This window comes from Galleria mellonella, unplaced genomic scaffold (genome assembly GCF_026898425.1).
Source record: "Galleria mellonella isolate WM207_F2 unplaced genomic scaffold, CSIRO_AGI_GalMel_v1 utg44, whole genome shotgun sequence".
In the NCBI taxonomy this organism is placed as follows: domain Eukaryota; kingdom Metazoa; phylum Arthropoda; class Insecta; order Lepidoptera; family Pyralidae; genus Galleria; species Galleria mellonella.
Genome location: NW_026442100.1, coordinates 2,622,081 through 2,641,866, shown reverse-complemented (window position 1 = coordinate 2,641,866; position 19,786 = coordinate 2,622,081). Strand labels below are relative to the sequence as shown.

The following is a 19,786-nucleotide window of genomic DNA, read 5'->3' as shown; positions in this document are numbered from 1 at the left end:
TAGTTTATGGTAGAAATTCTACAAACTACCACATATTTACTACCAGATATAAGTATTTGTAATCTTTGGAGACATTTCAGACTTTACAAGGTCCAAAAGCAAAACTATCTAAGTCAATGGGAAGTTATGCAGGCTACTAGAGATAATCTAAGGTAGGTTATATCTCTGGTAGCTCATATGAGTTTAACAACGGCAATACATATATAATTTATATATAAATTTATGTATAGCTCTATGAGTACTTATTTAGTCTTTAGATCATACATTTTGTTGCAACTTCTACTAAAATACTTATCAATCTAAAGCCTTTATAAGGCATTTCTCAAAAGAGTATCTCTCGTTGGACTTAAAGACTTGGGAAAATAGGGCAAACATCTGGTAAATTCTGGCTGCAGAATTGCAGCCTATGAAAATTTGCAACACCAGAGAAAACAGTTCTATATACGAAACTCTTGTAACATAAGTTACGGTACCTAACTATTAATAGTAGTACTGTGATTTTCCCTTTACATCAAAACAACACGTGAATTAGCTTTTTTTGAACGAAATGAATAAGTGTGATAGAGGTGCCCATGTAAATGACTTTATAAAAAATCTCCAATACATTAAAAATCATCTGCAGTGTGCACAGTAGGCTTTCTTTTCTTTTTGTCTTTCAAGGCTTTAAAAATATACAAATGAATTAACAAATTATTGTCCACATTGTTTTAATATATTTATAATTTGTTGAGATAATTTAAAGAAATCCTTATAGACAAAATTATTGAATTTCTCATTTCCGTTAGATCTCCTGACTTCATCTACCGAAGTATAAGACTCCACCAGATCTCTAAGGATATCACTAACGACATCTTTTAAAATTGTGATCGTTGGACGCCCATTGTTCTCGGCTATATTCAGAGTGGCGGTAACCTGTGTGATGAATATTTAAATTAACCTATACCTTAACGTTATAACTTTAAAACAGCTTTGAGATCTGAGAGCTAGAAATTATAGCTCGATTTCGATATAGATTGACTAGCAACACCCGCGCAATTATAATAATTACGAAATTATTCAATGGTAGGATTCTTCATTTTTAAATTTACCAATATTTTGAAGTTTAGTTAGGTTTTGGACATTAGTTTGAATACTTGTAAAATTCAATTAAAAATAGAATGTAGAGTAATATTTTCAATATATAGGTATTATATGACAGGCATTTTGGAAAGTTGCTGCAAAATATATATATATATATATATATATATATATATATATATATATATATATATATATATATATATGTATATATTATATTATATATATATATATTATATTATATTACTTATTACAAAACTTTTATAACTATGCTAGAGGATAGGAGATGTTATCTTAACAACGTTAAATTCTATGATTTGAACAATCGCAGAAGGTTACACAGTGTGCAATGCGATAGGCATTATTGATTATGATAGAGCATAAAATCTTGAGAATAGAAAACAAATAAGTACCTTCAATTTCCAGGAATTAAGAATTTCACCCAAAGCAGTTCCTTTATACTTTATATCTACGTCTGAGAGGCTGTTTCGCAAAACCATCAAGTGATGTTTTCGACATATATCTAAATGTAAAAACAAAAAATCAATAACTTTTACTACTTTAACTTGAAAATGTTGAATTGCAATCTCTATTATTAGCTTTTTTTTATTGGTACCATATTCTATATAAAGTATAGAATACTTCTTAAAGCGGTATTGTTTTTTAATGGGATATTATTCAAGTCTCTACATTAAATTTTAATAACCTTACTCACCTTTTTTGCAATTTGTTTCATCATCTCCATTTGGACATTGATTTTTCCCATCACAAATACTTTCAATTGGTATAAAATTATTTTTCAATTCACCTTTACAATAGTATCTTGTTAGCTTTGGTTCAGCAGAACAGGCTCGTGAACATTTTTTAGAACATTCAACCAGAACACACCGACCATTTTTACAAAAGCATCCGTTTGTTGTTAAAATACGTTCGTTGCCCGTATTCGACCGTTTTAATGCAATCACTAATTTTTCATTCAAAGACATTAAAAATACGTGAGCTTCATCCATCTCACGCAAATTTACTGCATTTTTATTCACAATATCATTATAAATTGACGTTAACATTTCAAAACTAGAATCTCGGGCAGCTTTAATCGACACGGTATCGGGTTTGGCTTTCACTGTGAGGTTTTGTAGTTTTTTAATAGAGCTATGTAATGATAACAATCGATTTCGAACTGAAGCGTATTTATCAGATGACGCTTTGGATGTTATAATTTTAAGTATCATATTGTACATTTCGACTGCTTCAAATTTTGCGTAAGTAACTCCTGAAATAATCAAATAAATAAATATGCATTTATAATAGTTGTATTCAAAATAATTATGTACCTACCAAATATACATCCAATTTCATCAGTTTCATCATAACAATCAAGTTTGCCATCGCAGAGAAAGTCTAGTGGTATACTTGAGTTTTCCCCGACTGCTTGACATCCAAATCGTCCTAGTATATACTTTTCCCAACATACACGTCGACACATAGCAGTACAGTTATTAATAGCACAAAAACCATTGTCGCAACTACAATATTTCAAAGGTATTTCAAGATCGGATTTATCTAAATCTTCACTTAGTAAATTGGTAGAATTTTGTGCCATATCTTCTGCATTACGACGACTATAGTAACGCGGACATATAGATCCTTCAAGAGCTAAGGAAACGGAACTTAAAACAATGGCTACTTCATTTATTGTCTTTTTAATTACATTATTTCCTTTTATTTCTTCTAGTGTTTTTGTATTTGTGTATTTTTGTATAAAACTTAATTGACTTTGTAACACATTACTCAAAATTTTGTTTTGCTTTTGTAAAATAGAACTATTAACTTTGGTGTTTATACATCTTCGTAATAGTTTAGATTCAATTTCTAATACTATATTAGTAGCATTTTGTACTTTTCTGGCAGCTATAGAAAAAAGCAATTTATTAATTATAATGCATTTAATTTTATTTTATTATCAAATAAAATTTTGTATAAAGTGTTTAAGCTTTTAGTTTGTAGCATTCTTACTTAGGAATACGTCACGTTACGAAGAAATATCTTAAATCTTAGAGCCTGGATAATCACGTACAGTATAGTTTCAGAGATATTTCCTCCTACCTATGTATGGAATTAGCATAGTCGAAGTTTTTCCAAGAGATTACAGGTGGGGTTCTTTAAAAAAGGCGTTATGACATTTCTTCAGAGTCGGCAATACGGTAATCGCTTCCCATCAGATGGGCCGTATGCTTGTTTGCCACCTCAATATTATATAAAAACATAAATAGTTTAATCATTACTCATACCTTTTGCTACACAGTAATATTCGTCAGATCTGTCACCACAGTCATAAACTCCATTACATAGTTTATCTACAGTTACATAGCTATCTTCCATGGCACATTTCATTTGGTTAATAGATTTAATTTTAGAACATGCTCTATCTATAGCTATTTCACAAGGCAAATCATGACTTAAATTCATATATATACTAGTCGATAATTCATTGCTATTGATATCTATTGGGACGTTTGTACTGATATCAATTCTTTGGTTTACATTTGCAATCGCTTCATAACTTATAGGGTTTTTATCATCTACATTGTACATATTAACGAAATCAACAGGTATTCGTCTACTACTATTTACCAAAATACTGTGCATCATTAACTCTACTCCTTGTGTAATCAGGTCACTAAAGGCTTTAATATCATTATGTTTATTATGAATCATGATGTGTTTTTTCTTAGCTAAATTTGTAATCTTCTTTCTTATCTTTTCAATAATTCTCCTTTTTTCGTCAAGTGTCTTAGCATCTTCTAACGATTCTTTAGCCAGTATTTCAATTCTATGAGCAATATCTTTTACAGTTTTTTCTTTATTATCAGTTTTATTGTTATAATTGTGAAATGTTAAATTATTGAATCTGAGATTGTTTTTACGAATCATATTCCAGTTAGATGTATTATTGTTATTAACCTTGTTGGCATCATTTAAAGAGATTGCTTTTATTCCTTGCATAATAAGTTGTTTGTACTTATCACCACGCGGGCCAAATGAATCCACAGTTTTTTGCAATTTACTTTCAATTTTCTTCAAAATATTAATTTTTTCTCTGTAAGTACTTGCAGGTAATGATTTTAATGTAAAATTAAGCACTTTTTGCATTATTTCATTTACTATTTTATCTTTCTTGATATCGTTATTCAATGCTGAAATAAGTAGTAAGAAATTTTTAAGTTTAATGGTAATATAGACTCTTTTAAATTGTTTTTGCATAAGTATAACGAAACCTCACTTATATGAATATAAACTACTAATCTTGCATAGATCAAGTTGCAAAAGATCAATCATCAAATATCTAAAATCCCTCAATTATCAGCAAACTGAAGGTCTTTTGTCTCCATCAATTTAAGATCTCCTTAAATAAGTACCAATGGCTAATGTTATTTATATGTTGTAAGTGATACAATTAAATTATGTATCTATCTCTACTCTATTTGGTTGAACACACACACACACACACACACACGCACACGCACACGCACACGCACACGCACACGCACACGCACACACACACACACACACACACACACACACACACACGCGCGCGCGCGCGCACACATAGTCTGTATTTTGTTTTTTTGTTAACTTTGCCTAAGTTATATACTAGAAATAAGTTTTAATGTTAAGTTTATTCTTATATATATCTTATTATTGTTATCTGTGTATTATAACACTAATTGGTTGCCTTGTATTTGTGTAGTCCATGGAGATGGGGCACTGGTGACTTGTAACACAGGTTCTTCTAAACCTACCGCAAGCACCAGTCTCTCACAAAACTGGTCTTCATTTCAAATTGTACCTCATGTTGTTACTCTGTTCCACCTTTTGTGAAGAGAAAATAAACCGTTCATTCATTCATTCATTCATTCATTCATTCATTCATTCAATCTTATTTAGTTGATTCATTGTAAATATTGATAATAGTTACGACGTATACGATACTTAGATTAATCATTTACGTAAGGGAACTATTTACTATCAATCAAGCCATGTTCTTCCAGTGATACCGAGTTGCGAGATCACAAAGAATATTTATTATAATAATACGGTTTCTTACAGTAACGTTTGATGAAATACATTACAATCAACACGTTTGAAGTAAACATATTATTTACGTTTATCATTACAATTACACGAATATGACGATCACCGTGGGAGGTAAGTTGCTTTCTATAAAACTGGTTCCGAGTCTAATTTTCGGTTGGTAAATGAACTGTTCTGAAAGGCTTGTGTTTGGACCTTATTTCTAGTTGTTCTAAGATGGGTCTTTTATGTTATATTGAATAATAAATGATAGAAATTAAGGGCTTCCAAATCTTATTATTTATTTAATATATATAATACGAATATTAAGACCAGTTGTGTGAGTTGGTGACAATTTTTTGTTATTTACATATATTAAGTACATACCAGTACAATGACAAATAAAAATTAACAAAAATACGCAAACGCTTTTGTTTAACATTATTGCTTTTAGTAACACTAATTCTGCGCACTAGCTATATGATTAAACATAAAAAAATAAAGCAATTACCGATTCGAAAAGCTAGTATTGTTAGTATTAGTAACATTTATGATTATTAAACAATTACCATTAAATGTAATCGTTAAATGTTGGTTCCATAATAAAGTCTTACAGTACCTACGTACTTACAAGCATGTAAAATGTTATTCTCGTACAAAAATAATGTAAGTACAGACTAATGTTTTTTTTGATAAAAAAAAAAGAAATATTACGAGTATATTATAAATATTCCCGGTTTTCGGGAGTAGACACATATTTATATGTAGGTATCTCCACATCTTTACTGTAACGTATATTCAGTTTATATAGGTCGAACGATTTTTATATGAGGTGTTATTGAATCCTTTGTTTTAAAATTTTCATCCCTGCATGTTGCTTGAAAAACGAAATATGGCAAACATTAGTAGCGAATGATAAAATTTGATGGATTCGTTATTACTAGATAGTATTATATTATCGGAGGGAAAGGAATTGGTAGTAATAAGGTTTAACAGCTTCATTGCTAGCAATGTACCCTATCAGGTCGATCTCCACGCGGTTCCTGGAAAACCTGGAAACCATCGTGATTAATTTTCTCGAAATTCTTCACAATGGACTAACTGACCTGCTTTCATCCTTATTTATCACCTCCCATTGATGCCACGCCAGCGTATACCGATAGCGCAGGCGGGATTACTATTTCATTATCATCCATTAAAAAAAGTAATACATTATCTGTGGTACTATTGAATCAGTTAGTATATTCAGTAACATTATTTTTATTATTTGGATATGATTATTATTTATCAATTGGATGGACTATTTTATGATATAACATTTTTGTACAATTATTTAGAATCGGTGTAGTTACATTACACCGATTCTAAACAATTAGTATAAGGGCAGAAAAATAAATAAATAAGAGAAACAAAGGGGTTTAATATTTTGTAATACCCAATAGTGACCTTATATGCGCAAAGAGCGTATAAGACGATTTCCAGTTAGAATAGAGTGATAACGAGATATAAAACATTACAACTCTTTGCAGAGAATCAGTGAATGCAGGTGGTTCAGGACCGTTCGTTATAAAGGAACTCTATGTTCAAATCTTAGGTTTAAAAGTAGTTTGAAATCGGCTAAAAAGATCATGATGTTGTAATAGGCAAAAGGAAACAATGCACAATACTCTTAGAAGAGTCTTCGCATAACACACCAGTAGAAGTAAAAAAAATTAGAGATAAAACTCGATACTAAGCCATCTTGTCAATGTGATAATAAAAACCCCTCTTCTTATAAAAAGAAGCAACAGTGGAACAATAATAAGTGATAATGAGTGCATACATATTGAATAGACATTTCGTTTACTACCAAATTTTAAAAATATATATATAATAAAAATATATATACTTTGATAGCTGACGATTGTCAGTGTCAGTTGTCATATGTCACGTACTACTGTCAAAATGTCAAAAATAACCTCAATTCAGACCTCGACGAAACTTCACAATATTTTACATATTAGCTCCAAAATAAATATTTTTTAGTTTTTCTTTGTATAAAATTTCAAATATTAATTTTGATAATATTTGTTTCTGTTACGACTAGACGAGACAGTAATGAATACATCTGCTCTAAGATTAGTACAGGTATTTTGATTTTCTCATCATATTGGATCATAATAAAGTCTAATTATATTAAGTGCTTATTAAATTTAAAATAAATAGTTGCAGAATCCTTTAGGGAATTTATTATCACCAGCGCTCGCTTCGCAAATACACACATCATCTCCACTATGCCGAGTTGTGTCTGGAAAATATCGCATAACCAAGAAAAGGGACAGACCGCTTACTTACGAAATGGCGAACCCGCCACACTATATCGCTCATAGGAAATCGTGGAACTCTTGGAATACATGTATGTACAAATTGCACATTGAATTCCTATTTTAAATTTATTTAACACGATGCGATGACATATTATCTACATTATTTGTAAATTTACTGCGTGAATTTAAATACGTATACTTAAGTTAAATATTTGTTTATAATCTAAAAGTTTACTATTATTATTGATTCCAATTTTAAAAGGGTTAAAGATAGAATAAGAAGTTTTATATTATTCCAGCAAATTTAAAGGATGGCCTCAGAAGATCTGAGACAGCAGTGGAAGATGAATTCATTCGACGATTCATGACAGGCACATGGCATGGTCTTGTTTGTAGTGAAGTTAGTATCTAATTTTATAATTTCAAAAACCATAATAACCTATTAATGTCCTATTACTTTGTACTGTCTCTTCTAGTATGAGGATTTTTTTTTAATGGATGATAATGAAATGGCTAGCCCACCTGCGCTAACGGTATACACTGGTGGGGTACCAGTGACGGATGGCAGGTGAGAATGAAAAGGCAAGTTAGTTAGGCCATCATGATAAATACACCTAGAATTCAGCATGATGGTTTCCAAAGGGGATCACATAGAGGTTGACTTGATAGGGTATATTGCTAGCAATGGGACTGGTAGTCCGCGTTACTAACAATCCCCCCCCCCAGAGGTGGGGGTATATTAGGGTATAGTGCTGTTTTCTTTCCCATAATGAAAATATGTGGATGTTTGCAACTGAAGTGTATAAAAATAGCACACAAATCTATTTGTTTTGGGTTGTTTTTTTTATACAACTTAGAATGGCAAACAAGCTGACAACCCACCTGATGGAAAGTGGTAACTGTCGCCTATAGACATGAGCAGTACCATGAACATAACAGAATATACTGTTTCGCCCATGATACCCCCCATGCGTTACCATTCCTGAGGACTCAGGTGTTATAAATCTGTACCCAGTAAATACACACCATATACGATACTTACTATATATTATTACATAAACATATATTGTAAAGGGTTCTTTTTTTTACAGGTAATAATTAAACGCCAATTCAACCATATAAGGGTGGCAGCAATCATAAGAAGGGCCGTGTCTCCAACAAAAATGTACTTTCTTCTTGGCTACACTGAAGAACTGCTTGCAAACTGGCTTCAGTGTCCGGTCACACTTGAGATACAAACTGTAGATAGTTTCCAAGATGTTGTCTTTAAGTACATTTAATTGTCGAAACAATTTGTAGTGTATATGTATATAGATAATTTAAAAATAGAATTTAAAATTTATAAAATTTTATTATTTTTAATCTATTGGATATTGCCTTTAAAAAAAAAACAACTTGTGATCCTCATGAATTATAAATAGAATTATCAAAATTGGCAAAGATATCTCATAACATACCCATAAAAAAGTAGATGCAAATTTTGAACTTTTCAGTCTCTACTAACTCAACTAGTCATTGTCTTGACTTCTTATAAATAAAAAGTATTAAACCATAGTCATAGTAGTTACCTTATAATATAGCCATATCTTACCTTTTAAACTGGAACACTGCATGTGAGCAAGCTGATTGATAGAATGGCCATTAGCCGTTTACTATCCACTAGTGAACATAGGTTTCCTCCGCAAGGAGAAGGACAGGGTTGTTGCCAGTAGTTGCCACACTTCGTAGACAGGTTGGCAACCATAGTTTGGCTTCTGGTAATGTTTTAAAAGCACGCTGTGATCCATTTCTCGACCATTAAGTTCCTTTAGTCGCCTCTCATGAATCTACGGTAAAGGAAGGGGTGTCCTATTCTGTGCCGGATTCACACGCCAGGTATGGCAGGTTTATATTTTTAATATTAAATTATTAATTTTGTAGATATATTAAAAACAAAGGTAATGATGTATAGGCGAAATAGAAATCATTAGCATTGTTTAATAGCTCTTTTCAAAGTGCAGCACGCCACGATTTTCATCGGTACAGGTGCTCAATATTTTCATTTTTCCCATGTTTATGGAATAAAGGTTAGTGTCAAGAAAAAATTAAAGAATAAATTTTAAAAGGATGCTAATGTTTTCGATTCCACCTTGTATAGAATGAAATTAAAACTCAAGTATTAAAATTCATATTCTCTTATAATTTGATTCATTCAAATATACATAATGTGTCAACAAACAGAACAGCGAGACGCGAGAGTCGGGCCGCGCGGCCGCACACCAACAAGTGCCGCTGTCGGCACGTACACATACACGCACACATGCACGCGCTACTGGCCGCTCGAACACTGCTTCGAGCCGAGAACGAACTTCTGCACATACGCTTTGTACTTGATATTACATTTTATATGAACGGTTTGCTACTCGATTTCGCAAATTGGATTGATGGGATTGATAATAAAGTATTTACCACACTCATTTAATCGTGGCTAGTGTATTTTACATTTGTTTAAAATTAAATAATTCGTGTTAAGATCCGCCAAATCATATCAACAATGTGTACTAAATACGAAAGTTTAAAAATAACACTAAATATAAGTAAGAATATGACTATTCAAGTACTGTTGCTATTGGATCATCTAAATATTGCTTTTAAATGGCTGACCTGTTTCGTAATTTTCCATTTTTTTCTTAATGATATTAAAAAGTAAAATCATAGCCATGTTAAAACTGTGTACAAAATATACTTTAAAGAATAATCAATCATGTATATAGAAAGTCATATATATATAAAAAAAAAAGTAAAATTGTAATCATATTTTTCTGTCGCCTTTAAAATATTTACTATTTATAGTACATTTTGAACCCAATGTTAGCATTACTGTGGAATATTTAAGAGAATTCTTTTTTCTTCTTATAAAATAACAATGATAATAAAATGAATATGACTTGGTAGAATACCGCGTTGAGATTACGCGAAAGATGTGAAATATTACGAAATCGAGTCGCGCCCGTTCTACTGAGAGTAACTGCAACATTCCTTTTTACATTACAATTTTCTAATTCCCCTTAATAATTGCCTCATAATTGTCTATGGTGTCTCTCTCGGATAAATTTATATTGTCTATCACAGTGACGTAAAGCATTTGTCCTTACATACTAGTGAGTTATACATTGGATCTTATTATTAAATCAAACACATTTTGTAAAGTCGTTAAGGTGATTCAGAAAATATTTTTTTTTTTCGTTATCATGATATCATTATTTTTTTTTTAAAGTCTCAAACAGTCTTTTGCATTGAGCTAATTCGATAGGGCCTGTGGAATGTCTGTGGTACACCTTACTTTATATTAACACTAAACTGTATTGCGTCTGTTGGTTGTCTGTGTGCGCAGAAGTCCAAACGGCTGACAATATGCGACGGCTCGCTCGTTGTTTAGCATTAATTGTTATCGAAGTTACATATTTACAAATAAAATGTACAGACAACATGAAGGCTTCTCGTGGTAAATTCGAAACACTATCCAAAATGTCAATGCGCACACGCACGGTTGAAACTTCCCGGTCGAGATACGCTGGTGATTAATTGGGGTCCCACTGAATTTCTGACGGGTTAAGATACGGGTTGCGATACGATAGGGAAAGGTGAAAGGCCAGATCCATCGATATACATGGGAAATAGAAGTCACAATTCCTTTATAAGGGCGCCACATTTTACTACTCACAAACTCTATTCAGATATTGTAGCAAAGCCACGTCTTTATCAAAACTTTTCTAAAATATTGCTTTAATGTTTATCAATCTTTTAAATTTTGAACAGAAATTATATGGGAACTTCTAACGGAAATTCAACCATCGACAGAGAGAAGGCTATATGCTCTTTTGAGTTTAGTATGTTATTCTATGCATTTGCGAAGCACAGAATTTAGGAATGATACTAGTTTCAATTAGCATGACTTGTGCAACTAGCATGAATCTTAATGCTACTAATAAATTGTAGAGTGTATACTAGGATCGTTTAAATTTATATATTCCAATTGTGGAACATGTATTAAAAAAAAATAGTTTCTTGCTACATCTATTTAAATTTATGTCTGTGACGGATATTTCATAAAAAAAAAGCAACTTTACGGCGGCCTATTTCAAAGGCCTAACATGACGCCACCAATGTTTAACCTGTCAAAACTTAGCCCGTGGGGACATCATTTGGCTGCGTGAAGAGTAGGGGGGAGAGTAGTTTGTTGTTACAATAAATTATCACATATTCACATTACACATACATGAAATTTCAATTGAAGACAATACAAATAATATGTACAAACAAATACTTAATACTCCTAACGGAACAGTGAATAGAATACACTAAATTTGTTCTTGAAAAATTAATGCCTTTTTGAGAAGTTCCAACGGTGCAAGTATATGAAAGAAATTATACAGTTTGGATGGTATCAGTTTTGTAAAATAATTAATATACAGTGCAAGAACTTAAATGATATAAAATTGGTGGTTTATAAAAAACTAAACAACTATACAAATATTTCTTGATGGTTTACAATTGGGGAACAATTTGAGCTGTGAGGCATATACTGCAATGTTTTTAGCATTACCGTATATGTGTGCCTTTGAAGTCTAAAATATTGTAATGTTTGTTGTAATTTTTTTATAATAATCTATGTTCTTACTGGATGGCTAAGTCGCTTCCAGACGTCTGTAATATGCGGGAAACATGGTTATACTACACGAGAATGTTCGCGACCAATTAATTATTATATGATCTAAGGTAATATACATTGCAAATTACACATATCTGGATGCAGCTTAATATCGGAAATATGTAATAAAATATCAGTATGTCTGTTAACTACAGTGAAGAAATAGAAGAAAAATAAATCGACAAAATATTTTTTACACAACACAATGTCCACAGCGACGAATTTACTTCGCACACCAATCATATTTATATAAACAAACATGTGCGATCATAATTCCACTATTTCAATACTACACACTGCTACAACTATTAAGTAAAAATGTCCATCAAAATCCTATTAAAAATAAAGAGATCATATATGTTCAACTACAAATAAGATAAACTTGTTACAATAAAGCTCTCGTTATTCATAAGCGATACTTACGCATCGTAGTGTTCCTTTGATTTGTTTGAATACTGAGTCAACTATGCATCTAATAATACGGGAGTGTTCTTTATTTAAAACTGTATTTTTTTTTATTGCGCGTAAGTATGACTCAGAATACAGTCTGATTCAGTAAAGCCAAATATTACCACTTCTTTAACTGTATTGTATTCTATGTATATTGAAAATTACTGTTATTATGCAAAAAAAGGAAATTATAAATGCAATTTATTATGTAGAAACAGTGGAATTTTGGGGGATTACTAGTGTCACCAGTGAATACTAGTGTTACTAACTCCCTAGTGGTTACTAGCGCCATTAGTAAATACTAGCGTCACTAGGGACTAGTGTCCTTGGTGCTAGTATAGTCTAGCATCAATAGTAGTTACTAGCGTCATTAGTAAATACTAGTGTCATTAGTGGTTAACTAGGATGACTTGTTAATATTAACATCACTAGTGGAATCTAGCGTCACTAGGGACACTATCCTATTATCACTAATATTTACTAGAGTCACCAGTAAATAGTAGTGTCATTAGTGGTTACTAGCGTCACTAGTGTATATTAGCGTCATTTAAATTTATACATTCCGATTGTAGAGCACAATAAAGGCAAATTGAAACGCTGCGACCTGGAATTCTTTCACGCTTGACACTTGTAAATAGCTTAATCATTCTGAAGGCCCTGATAGGCGACATCGATTCTATTTCTAAATACGTTCACGCCTTAGACTAACGAAAAAAATATTTACATTTACGAAACATTTTACAACTCAATACAATGGGACAACACATTAAAAATCAATGAAAAAAACATACGTGATCTACAAAATAATTAATTTCACTTCGCCAATACTGAAGTGTAACTGTATTTAGCAATAAAATCGCTCGCCAATTGTCTTCAGATATTGTGATGTTTGTACTATCAAAGGTGTAAAAGAATACCAAGCCCCGCACATGACGACAGTCTTAATATCCTACACTATTTTACACAAACTCTAGAACAAGATCATCATGATATGATTTTTAAAACTATCTGTACTTAGAAAATTATACAGTGTCAGTAGTAAAATTTGATTAGTATAAAACTTCATTTTAACTCCATTTATCCTAAAAGTAATGTTTAATATACCCTTTTCATGTTTTGGCATAATTTTTCCATTCACCCGATAGATTACAAGAGAGACGTTATTTCTATCACAATTGCGTTAGTAACATTTAAAAATTAAATACAACAGCACCTATCGATTGATATACATAATAATAATAATAATTAATAATATAATTTAATAAAAAATATTCAAAATTAATTATTCGATTATAAATTATTCCAATGGGGGAGGACAATATATAAGCGTAGTTACAACTATGCAGTGGTCCAAAATTTATTTAAGATGATTTGTCACATTGTAAATATCACTACTCGACAACTAACGCTTCACAACGAGGACTGTGTGCCTGCGATTGGTCGTTTACGTTCCGTTGTATTGGGACCAAAGCAGGTCTGCATACAGCCGAAACAGCTGCCAATCTCAGTGCATGACTAGGACAAGCTATCTGAGGGTTGAAAAATCTGCTTAGCACGAAATATAAAACGATTCGCGTAAAGCCGCTTTTTTAACCCCCCGATCGACGTGGCTCGCGCGCCGACACCACGCCTACTAGCGCTACGACCTCGGAGCATGTCACGACGAACAATCTTAGGAGAACGCGAGACAGATAAATCAAATAAATGATTGAAATTTACGCAGTGATTCAATCCACCGGTGGTGAGTGAAACCACTACAAAAGGTCACACAATCCACGTGATTGTGACCTTTTGTAGTGGTTTCAGAAGTTGGTCAAACATTCATTATTTTACACGTTTCATTTGTAAAGGAGTTTTTATTTGAAAGTTAATATTTTTGATAATGCGTCATTTGACGTCTTCACGACACCTTTGAAGAGTTAATTTTTACTGTAAAAATTTCTAACATTTTTAATAATTGTTAGTATGTGAAACTTAATTTGAACTATGAAACCGTTTTTATTTAAATTATAACAGTATATAAATCCAAATTGTACATTACTATTTGACAAACTTTTTGTTGGCATCAAATGATTACATTAAACACGATAGTTTGAATCAATCCATTTGTCCGTCTCGCGATTCACTAATTACTGTCCACAAAACATGGCAACGTCGCATCCGTCATTTGCAAAGTCAGAGATGGACTACAACCAAGTCTACAAGACATCACTCGAGAAATATACCAACACTCACACATACATTTGTACTACGTCAGTATGCTACCCGCTATTCGTTAAGGGACGCTGTCCACCGTCGGACACCCCCGGATCATCAATTAAAACTTACTAAATCTAAAAATAAAATGCAACTAACATTCGTAATTTTGATCGGACCACTCTCTAGGTGAATACTGCTTTCTACCAACGAAGTCAAATCTTATAAACTAATGATAAATTTGTGAATTAAAACAAATGGGGGGAGGGGTCTCGACCTTCACGTAACCTACTTAATATATAGAGGGGATGTCCGCTGGCGGGCACTGCGGAGAACATTTATAAAAACTCAAGACTTACACTACGCTACGAAATCACGACTAACGTACAGAGACGTTTATATATATATATAAAAAAAAAACGGAATAGGACAACTTTGGAGGGGAAGGGGGGGGGGGGGATTTATAAGTCTCGCTGAGATGTTTGTTGGTACACACAATGTCACATTAACCTAATCGCGATCGCCGAACACTAGGCGACCACTGCCGAGCTTTGTTCTAGACGCCGCCAGAGCGACGTCGCTACACCGTACCGCGACACGCCGAAACGTGTAACGCAACACGCAACTTGTCAACGCGGACCACGACCTTCCGACACCGCGACCACCGAACCGAACGCCATCACGCTTACTACAGTAACGCCCACTAACATCTAACCAGTCACTACACACACCGATCAGTGAGACAGCATGTAATACATATCAGTTAGAGAAAACTGCAATTTATGCTGACGACATTTGGTTACATAAAGAATCGGAATGAATAATTAATGCTTAAAATCTTATCAAACATAGAAAGTGTTGGATTAACCAGTGTTCAAGATCTATCAATATGTAATAATGAAATATTGACTGTTTAAGGCAATTATGATTTTTAAACCTTTAAGTATAAATTATTAAAAATAACACCGCCATGTGTACGTGATGAATATATTATTACACATCCCTATTTCATAGTTAAATACTAATTCAAAAAAAAAAAAAATACAATAAAATAATAAATATTAAAGATGCTCAAATTTAGAGGCCTTAAAAAGAGAAAAATATATAAATTTAAAAAACCAACAAGACCCAATACTTTTAGTATGAAGTCTCGAATATTTTTAAACTATGTTACTTCCTGCTCTTACGACCTATCAATAAAAGCATCTTCTGTTAAAAAAAAAAACCTTATTATTTTTATTTGTAAATAAAAAGTCGTCCACTACATAAAAAAAAATCTTATATCTTGATGTCACACTTATTTAATTTATAAATATGGCGCTAAAATATAAAACATAATTAAAAACAATACGATGCGTACGCGCAGACATAGCTGCTATTTATAAACATTATTGAATATCACGCACTATCACTTAGATATTAACTTTATTGCACTCATGTGATGTCACTATACAGGCAGTGTTCGATTAATAATGATCTATAAAATTTCCAAATAGGTAATTAAGTATCAAAAATAAATCGAATATCTATTAGATTATAAAGATTTTCGACAGTAAATATACAAACCCGGCCGTAAGCGATGCCAATGAAATTGCGCTTTAATATTGACTATTTAAAGTGCATTTTTATATAGTACGCATGGATATAGATGTATAGTTCAGGTCTATACAGAGAAAACAGTTTGTACCTATACAACTTTGTAAACTCGTATAGAACCTAAGAAACGTACGCGCAACGCCATCTATCTCTCAATATAATAGAATTCGAACTAAGAAACCTATAACCATATCAATAAGGTACCGTGAATACAAAATTGAAGCCAATAAAGTAACCTAAGTTACATTCCTAAATATATAGTGAAGAATAGATAGAAAGAGATGCTAAACCACGACGAGTTAACTTTCATTCCATTTACACTCAACAGTGACTTCGCAAGAAAGAGAAATATGACAAGTTCAAAATTGTAAATTTATTGGCATTAATTCGGTGTCCATGCTGCATAGTTTATTTGGTTTTAAGATTCTTGATTCAAACTTGATAACGTTAAACACCACAAGGTCGGTTCGACGTATTCATAATATTGTATATATAATAATAGCTGAGACACTGACGTCAAAAAGTAAAATACAACAGAGATACAAAGTCAAATGTTACAAGAGCGCCATCTATTCTAGTCTCACTGATCACACCGTACTACAAAAAATGCGGTCGAGCAAGGGGGAAACTATCTACGCTTACGGTTTACGAGCGAATTGCACGTTCACTGCCGAAGTTGTATGCTGACAATAAATTTTAGTATTAAATGTGTGTGGAGACGGGCATCACGGTGAACGAATGTGCTGCCACCTGTTCTTAAAATGTTTAGTACAGCCCATATTTGATAGTGATAATTTTATCTTAAGAGGAGAAAAAGACAGAAAATTGTGATGATAATTATTCTAAACTCTGAAGAAAAAAATATATTTAAACTACTGGCAAGTATCTTGTAGGTAGTCTAGTAACTAGGTATTTTATTATATATATATATATTATACTCAAATTTTAAATAAAGAAAAAAGGTATGGATAAGAGTATACAACGCCCGTAGTCCGCAAATAAGACAGGTTTCCCGATTGCTCGCACCACGACATCCACATATTGCATTATACTTCCAATAAAATATCGTCTAAACAATATACAGTGGAGGAATTTAAAACCCTAATTGGTAAATGGACGTTTGACACACTCCCACACAAGGACGTCATATTATCATTCCTCTCAATACTTACTGATGAATATATAAAAGTCATTAGCGGATTGCGTAAAGTCAATTCTAAATGAAGATGGCGCGGGATTCCAAGAAGCCCGTAATAAATTTGAGATTGCGCCGTTAACACAAAACTGAACATATAAATTTTTAACTCGTATGATCTTTAGGTGTCTTGCATCTCACTTATATTTTAACCGACGTAAATAGAATTGAGAGATATCAATTACTTCTACTATGTCGATTATCCTTCATCCTGTTATCTTAGATATGTGGCAACATAACTATCGACAGATGTGTTCTCTCTATCGTATGTATGAGATAGAACGAGACAGTGATATTTGGCTTGTTCTTTCCCATGCGCGTAGTGACGAAAATGTATATATTGATAGATTTTGCTAGAGCCGAACTGATGATACTGAAATAGAGAAATTTGATGTGATTTCAAATTTTGTATCCACGTTGCAATCTCTATTTGACTCTAAGCTTCTTAGACAAATCATTCGAATACCGTAACGCCATCTACGTTTGGAATTGAGATTCGTAATCAACTAACATTAATTTCTCACACTTACCATACATTCCTCTACTGTACAGTCAATGGAAACTAAGCGTAAATCTGCCGACCAACTAGATTGGAAAAATATTTCATCTTTATCGTTTTTAAATATCATTTTATTGACACAATAAGCGTAATTCCGAATGGGTTCCACTCGTTTTTTTTTTTTTATTTATTGAACCAATTTCAATTACATCTACATACTTACATATTCGGATTCTTATGAGAAACCATTATGAAATGTGTAGGGGAAATGCGATTGCACAAGCTGGACTAATACAGACAGAGAAAATAACATTAAAACATTCTACTTTGATTCCTACATGATTTGTTTGTAAACATCTCAATTAGTGTTTCCTTATCACTGGAAAGCTATTTCAATAAACTAATACAAATGTAAATAACCATGTTGTTCCTTTGTTCGAAGCTTACACTACTTCGTGTCAAATTCATATATAACAATTGAGCAAACAAAAGTCGACACTAAACTACTTGCATGTCATGTTAACGGCCTAAGAACAGTACTAACGTACCAACGGTCCAGTGAAAAGTAAACGCTCGGTATGTATATCAGCATTAGCACATACAAATTGTACAATATTAGAGTTACACACGAACATACACACGGGAGGAATGCGTTATACGATTTGGAATACTGATAAAATTAGATTTCATGTAAAAATATACAAAGAGACGATTAAGGGCAGAGTACTAACGCATTCCTCCCGTTTAGGTACAAAACCCACTAACGACTTTCTATATCGAACATACCTATATACAGTCACGTTTATAAATCTATACACGTTCAACATATATAACGGTTCGGCAAGTCCTCTACGGCATTAAGATAGGCACATATGGGTCTATGAAGCGATTATGAAATTGTTACAAATTGACACGTTACAAAATACAATTTCCTAATCGTTTCTATAAATACCTTCTCGATAAAATTAGCCACATAGATGCTTATCTCTCGAGCCGACGCCACAGATACGTTACTTTACCACGTGCGTGCGATTAGAAAGAGATAACTCAAACTAAAAATAATAATGTTCTATCTCTTTCTAATCGTGCGACAAATAACTCGGGCACAATTTATAGTTTTGTGCAGTGTCAATTTTACGAATATAAATGTATTTAATACGAGAGATTGTCAACGTTACTTGCCGCTGACTGTAGTGGTGGTAAAGCGTCGCTCGTGTGGAGGGGGCTTCGTTCGCATCGGACGTCGAGTATCGCGGGGTGGTTGGAGCTGCTAGGTGGACTTGTTGGGCGGGTCCCTCGCGTCGCGGGCGTGTCGACGACGGGCGGCGCGCGGCGACGCGTGCTACCTGCGTCCGATGAGGCCGTTGGAGTTGCCGCTCGCGCTCGGGCACATCTCCAGCTCCACCAGTAGCGGGAAGTGATCTGTGGGGAAGAGAATGACGTTTGATAGTGTACGATTAAATATTGTTACAGTCAAAATCTGGTCCAACTAAATAGACATATTTCTGATTGCGAAGAAGTTTTTTAACTTAAAAAGTAGGCGTGGGATTACCCATACCATTACCCAATATATAGATATCTATATATTGGGTTGAGAGACAGCAATGCAGACGACATTTGTATAGATTCAAATTTAAAAACAAATATTATTTTTATTTACTTCACGTAAATATACTAGGACAATATGAATTTTAGTGTATTTT

General features: G+C 32.9%; 3 protein-coding genes across 5 annotated transcripts in view; 1 reads left to right on the top strand and 2 right to left on the bottom strand.

Annotated features, from left to right (window-relative positions):
- Window positions 1-702: 702 nt before the first annotated feature.
- Window positions 703-6,267, bottom strand: LOC113518993 (uncharacterized; the record flags this gene model as incomplete). Its single annotated transcript, XM_052898486.1, has 6 exons — window positions 6,258-6,267; window positions 3,369-4,274; window positions 2,416-2,988; window positions 1,793-2,350; window positions 1,491-1,600; window positions 703-912 (listed from the first exon to the last, which is right to left on the bottom strand). Coding segments are annotated over exons 1-6 (2,367 nt in total), but the record flags the coding sequence as incomplete, so codon positions are not given.
- Window positions 6,268-7,088: 821 nt separating this feature from the next.
- Window positions 7,089-8,804, top strand: LOC113518927 (28S ribosomal protein S24, mitochondrial). 2 transcript variants are annotated; one of them, XM_026903961.3, is made up of 4 exons: window positions 7,089-7,278; window positions 7,363-7,546; window positions 7,757-7,857; window positions 8,549-8,804. In XM_026903961.3, exons 1-4 carry the CDS (start codon window positions 7,249-7,251, stop codon window positions 8,735-8,737), a joined length of 504 nt encoding a protein of 167 aa, XP_026759762.1. In that variant the 5' UTR covers window positions 7,089-7,248; the 3' UTR covers window positions 8,738-8,804. The 2 variants fall into 2 exon arrangements, with proteins under 2 accessions (XP_026759762.1, XP_026759761.1); XM_026903960.3 differs by having other exon boundaries at window positions 7,092-7,278; window positions 7,357-7,546.
- An 811-nt stretch (window positions 8,805-9,615) lies between these two features.
- Window positions 9,616-19,786, bottom strand: part of LOC113518894 (CCR4-NOT transcription complex subunit 6) — a 207,452-nt gene continuing 197,281 nt past the window's right edge. For both annotated transcript variants that reach the window (XM_052898500.1, XM_026903918.3), the window contains one exon: window positions 9,616-19,505. In XM_052898500.1, coding sequence (XP_052754460.1) covers window positions 19,426-19,505 — 80 coding nt within the window. In that variant the 3' untranslated portion in view covers window positions 9,616-19,425. The remainder of the gene's footprint in view (window positions 19,506-19,786) is intronic.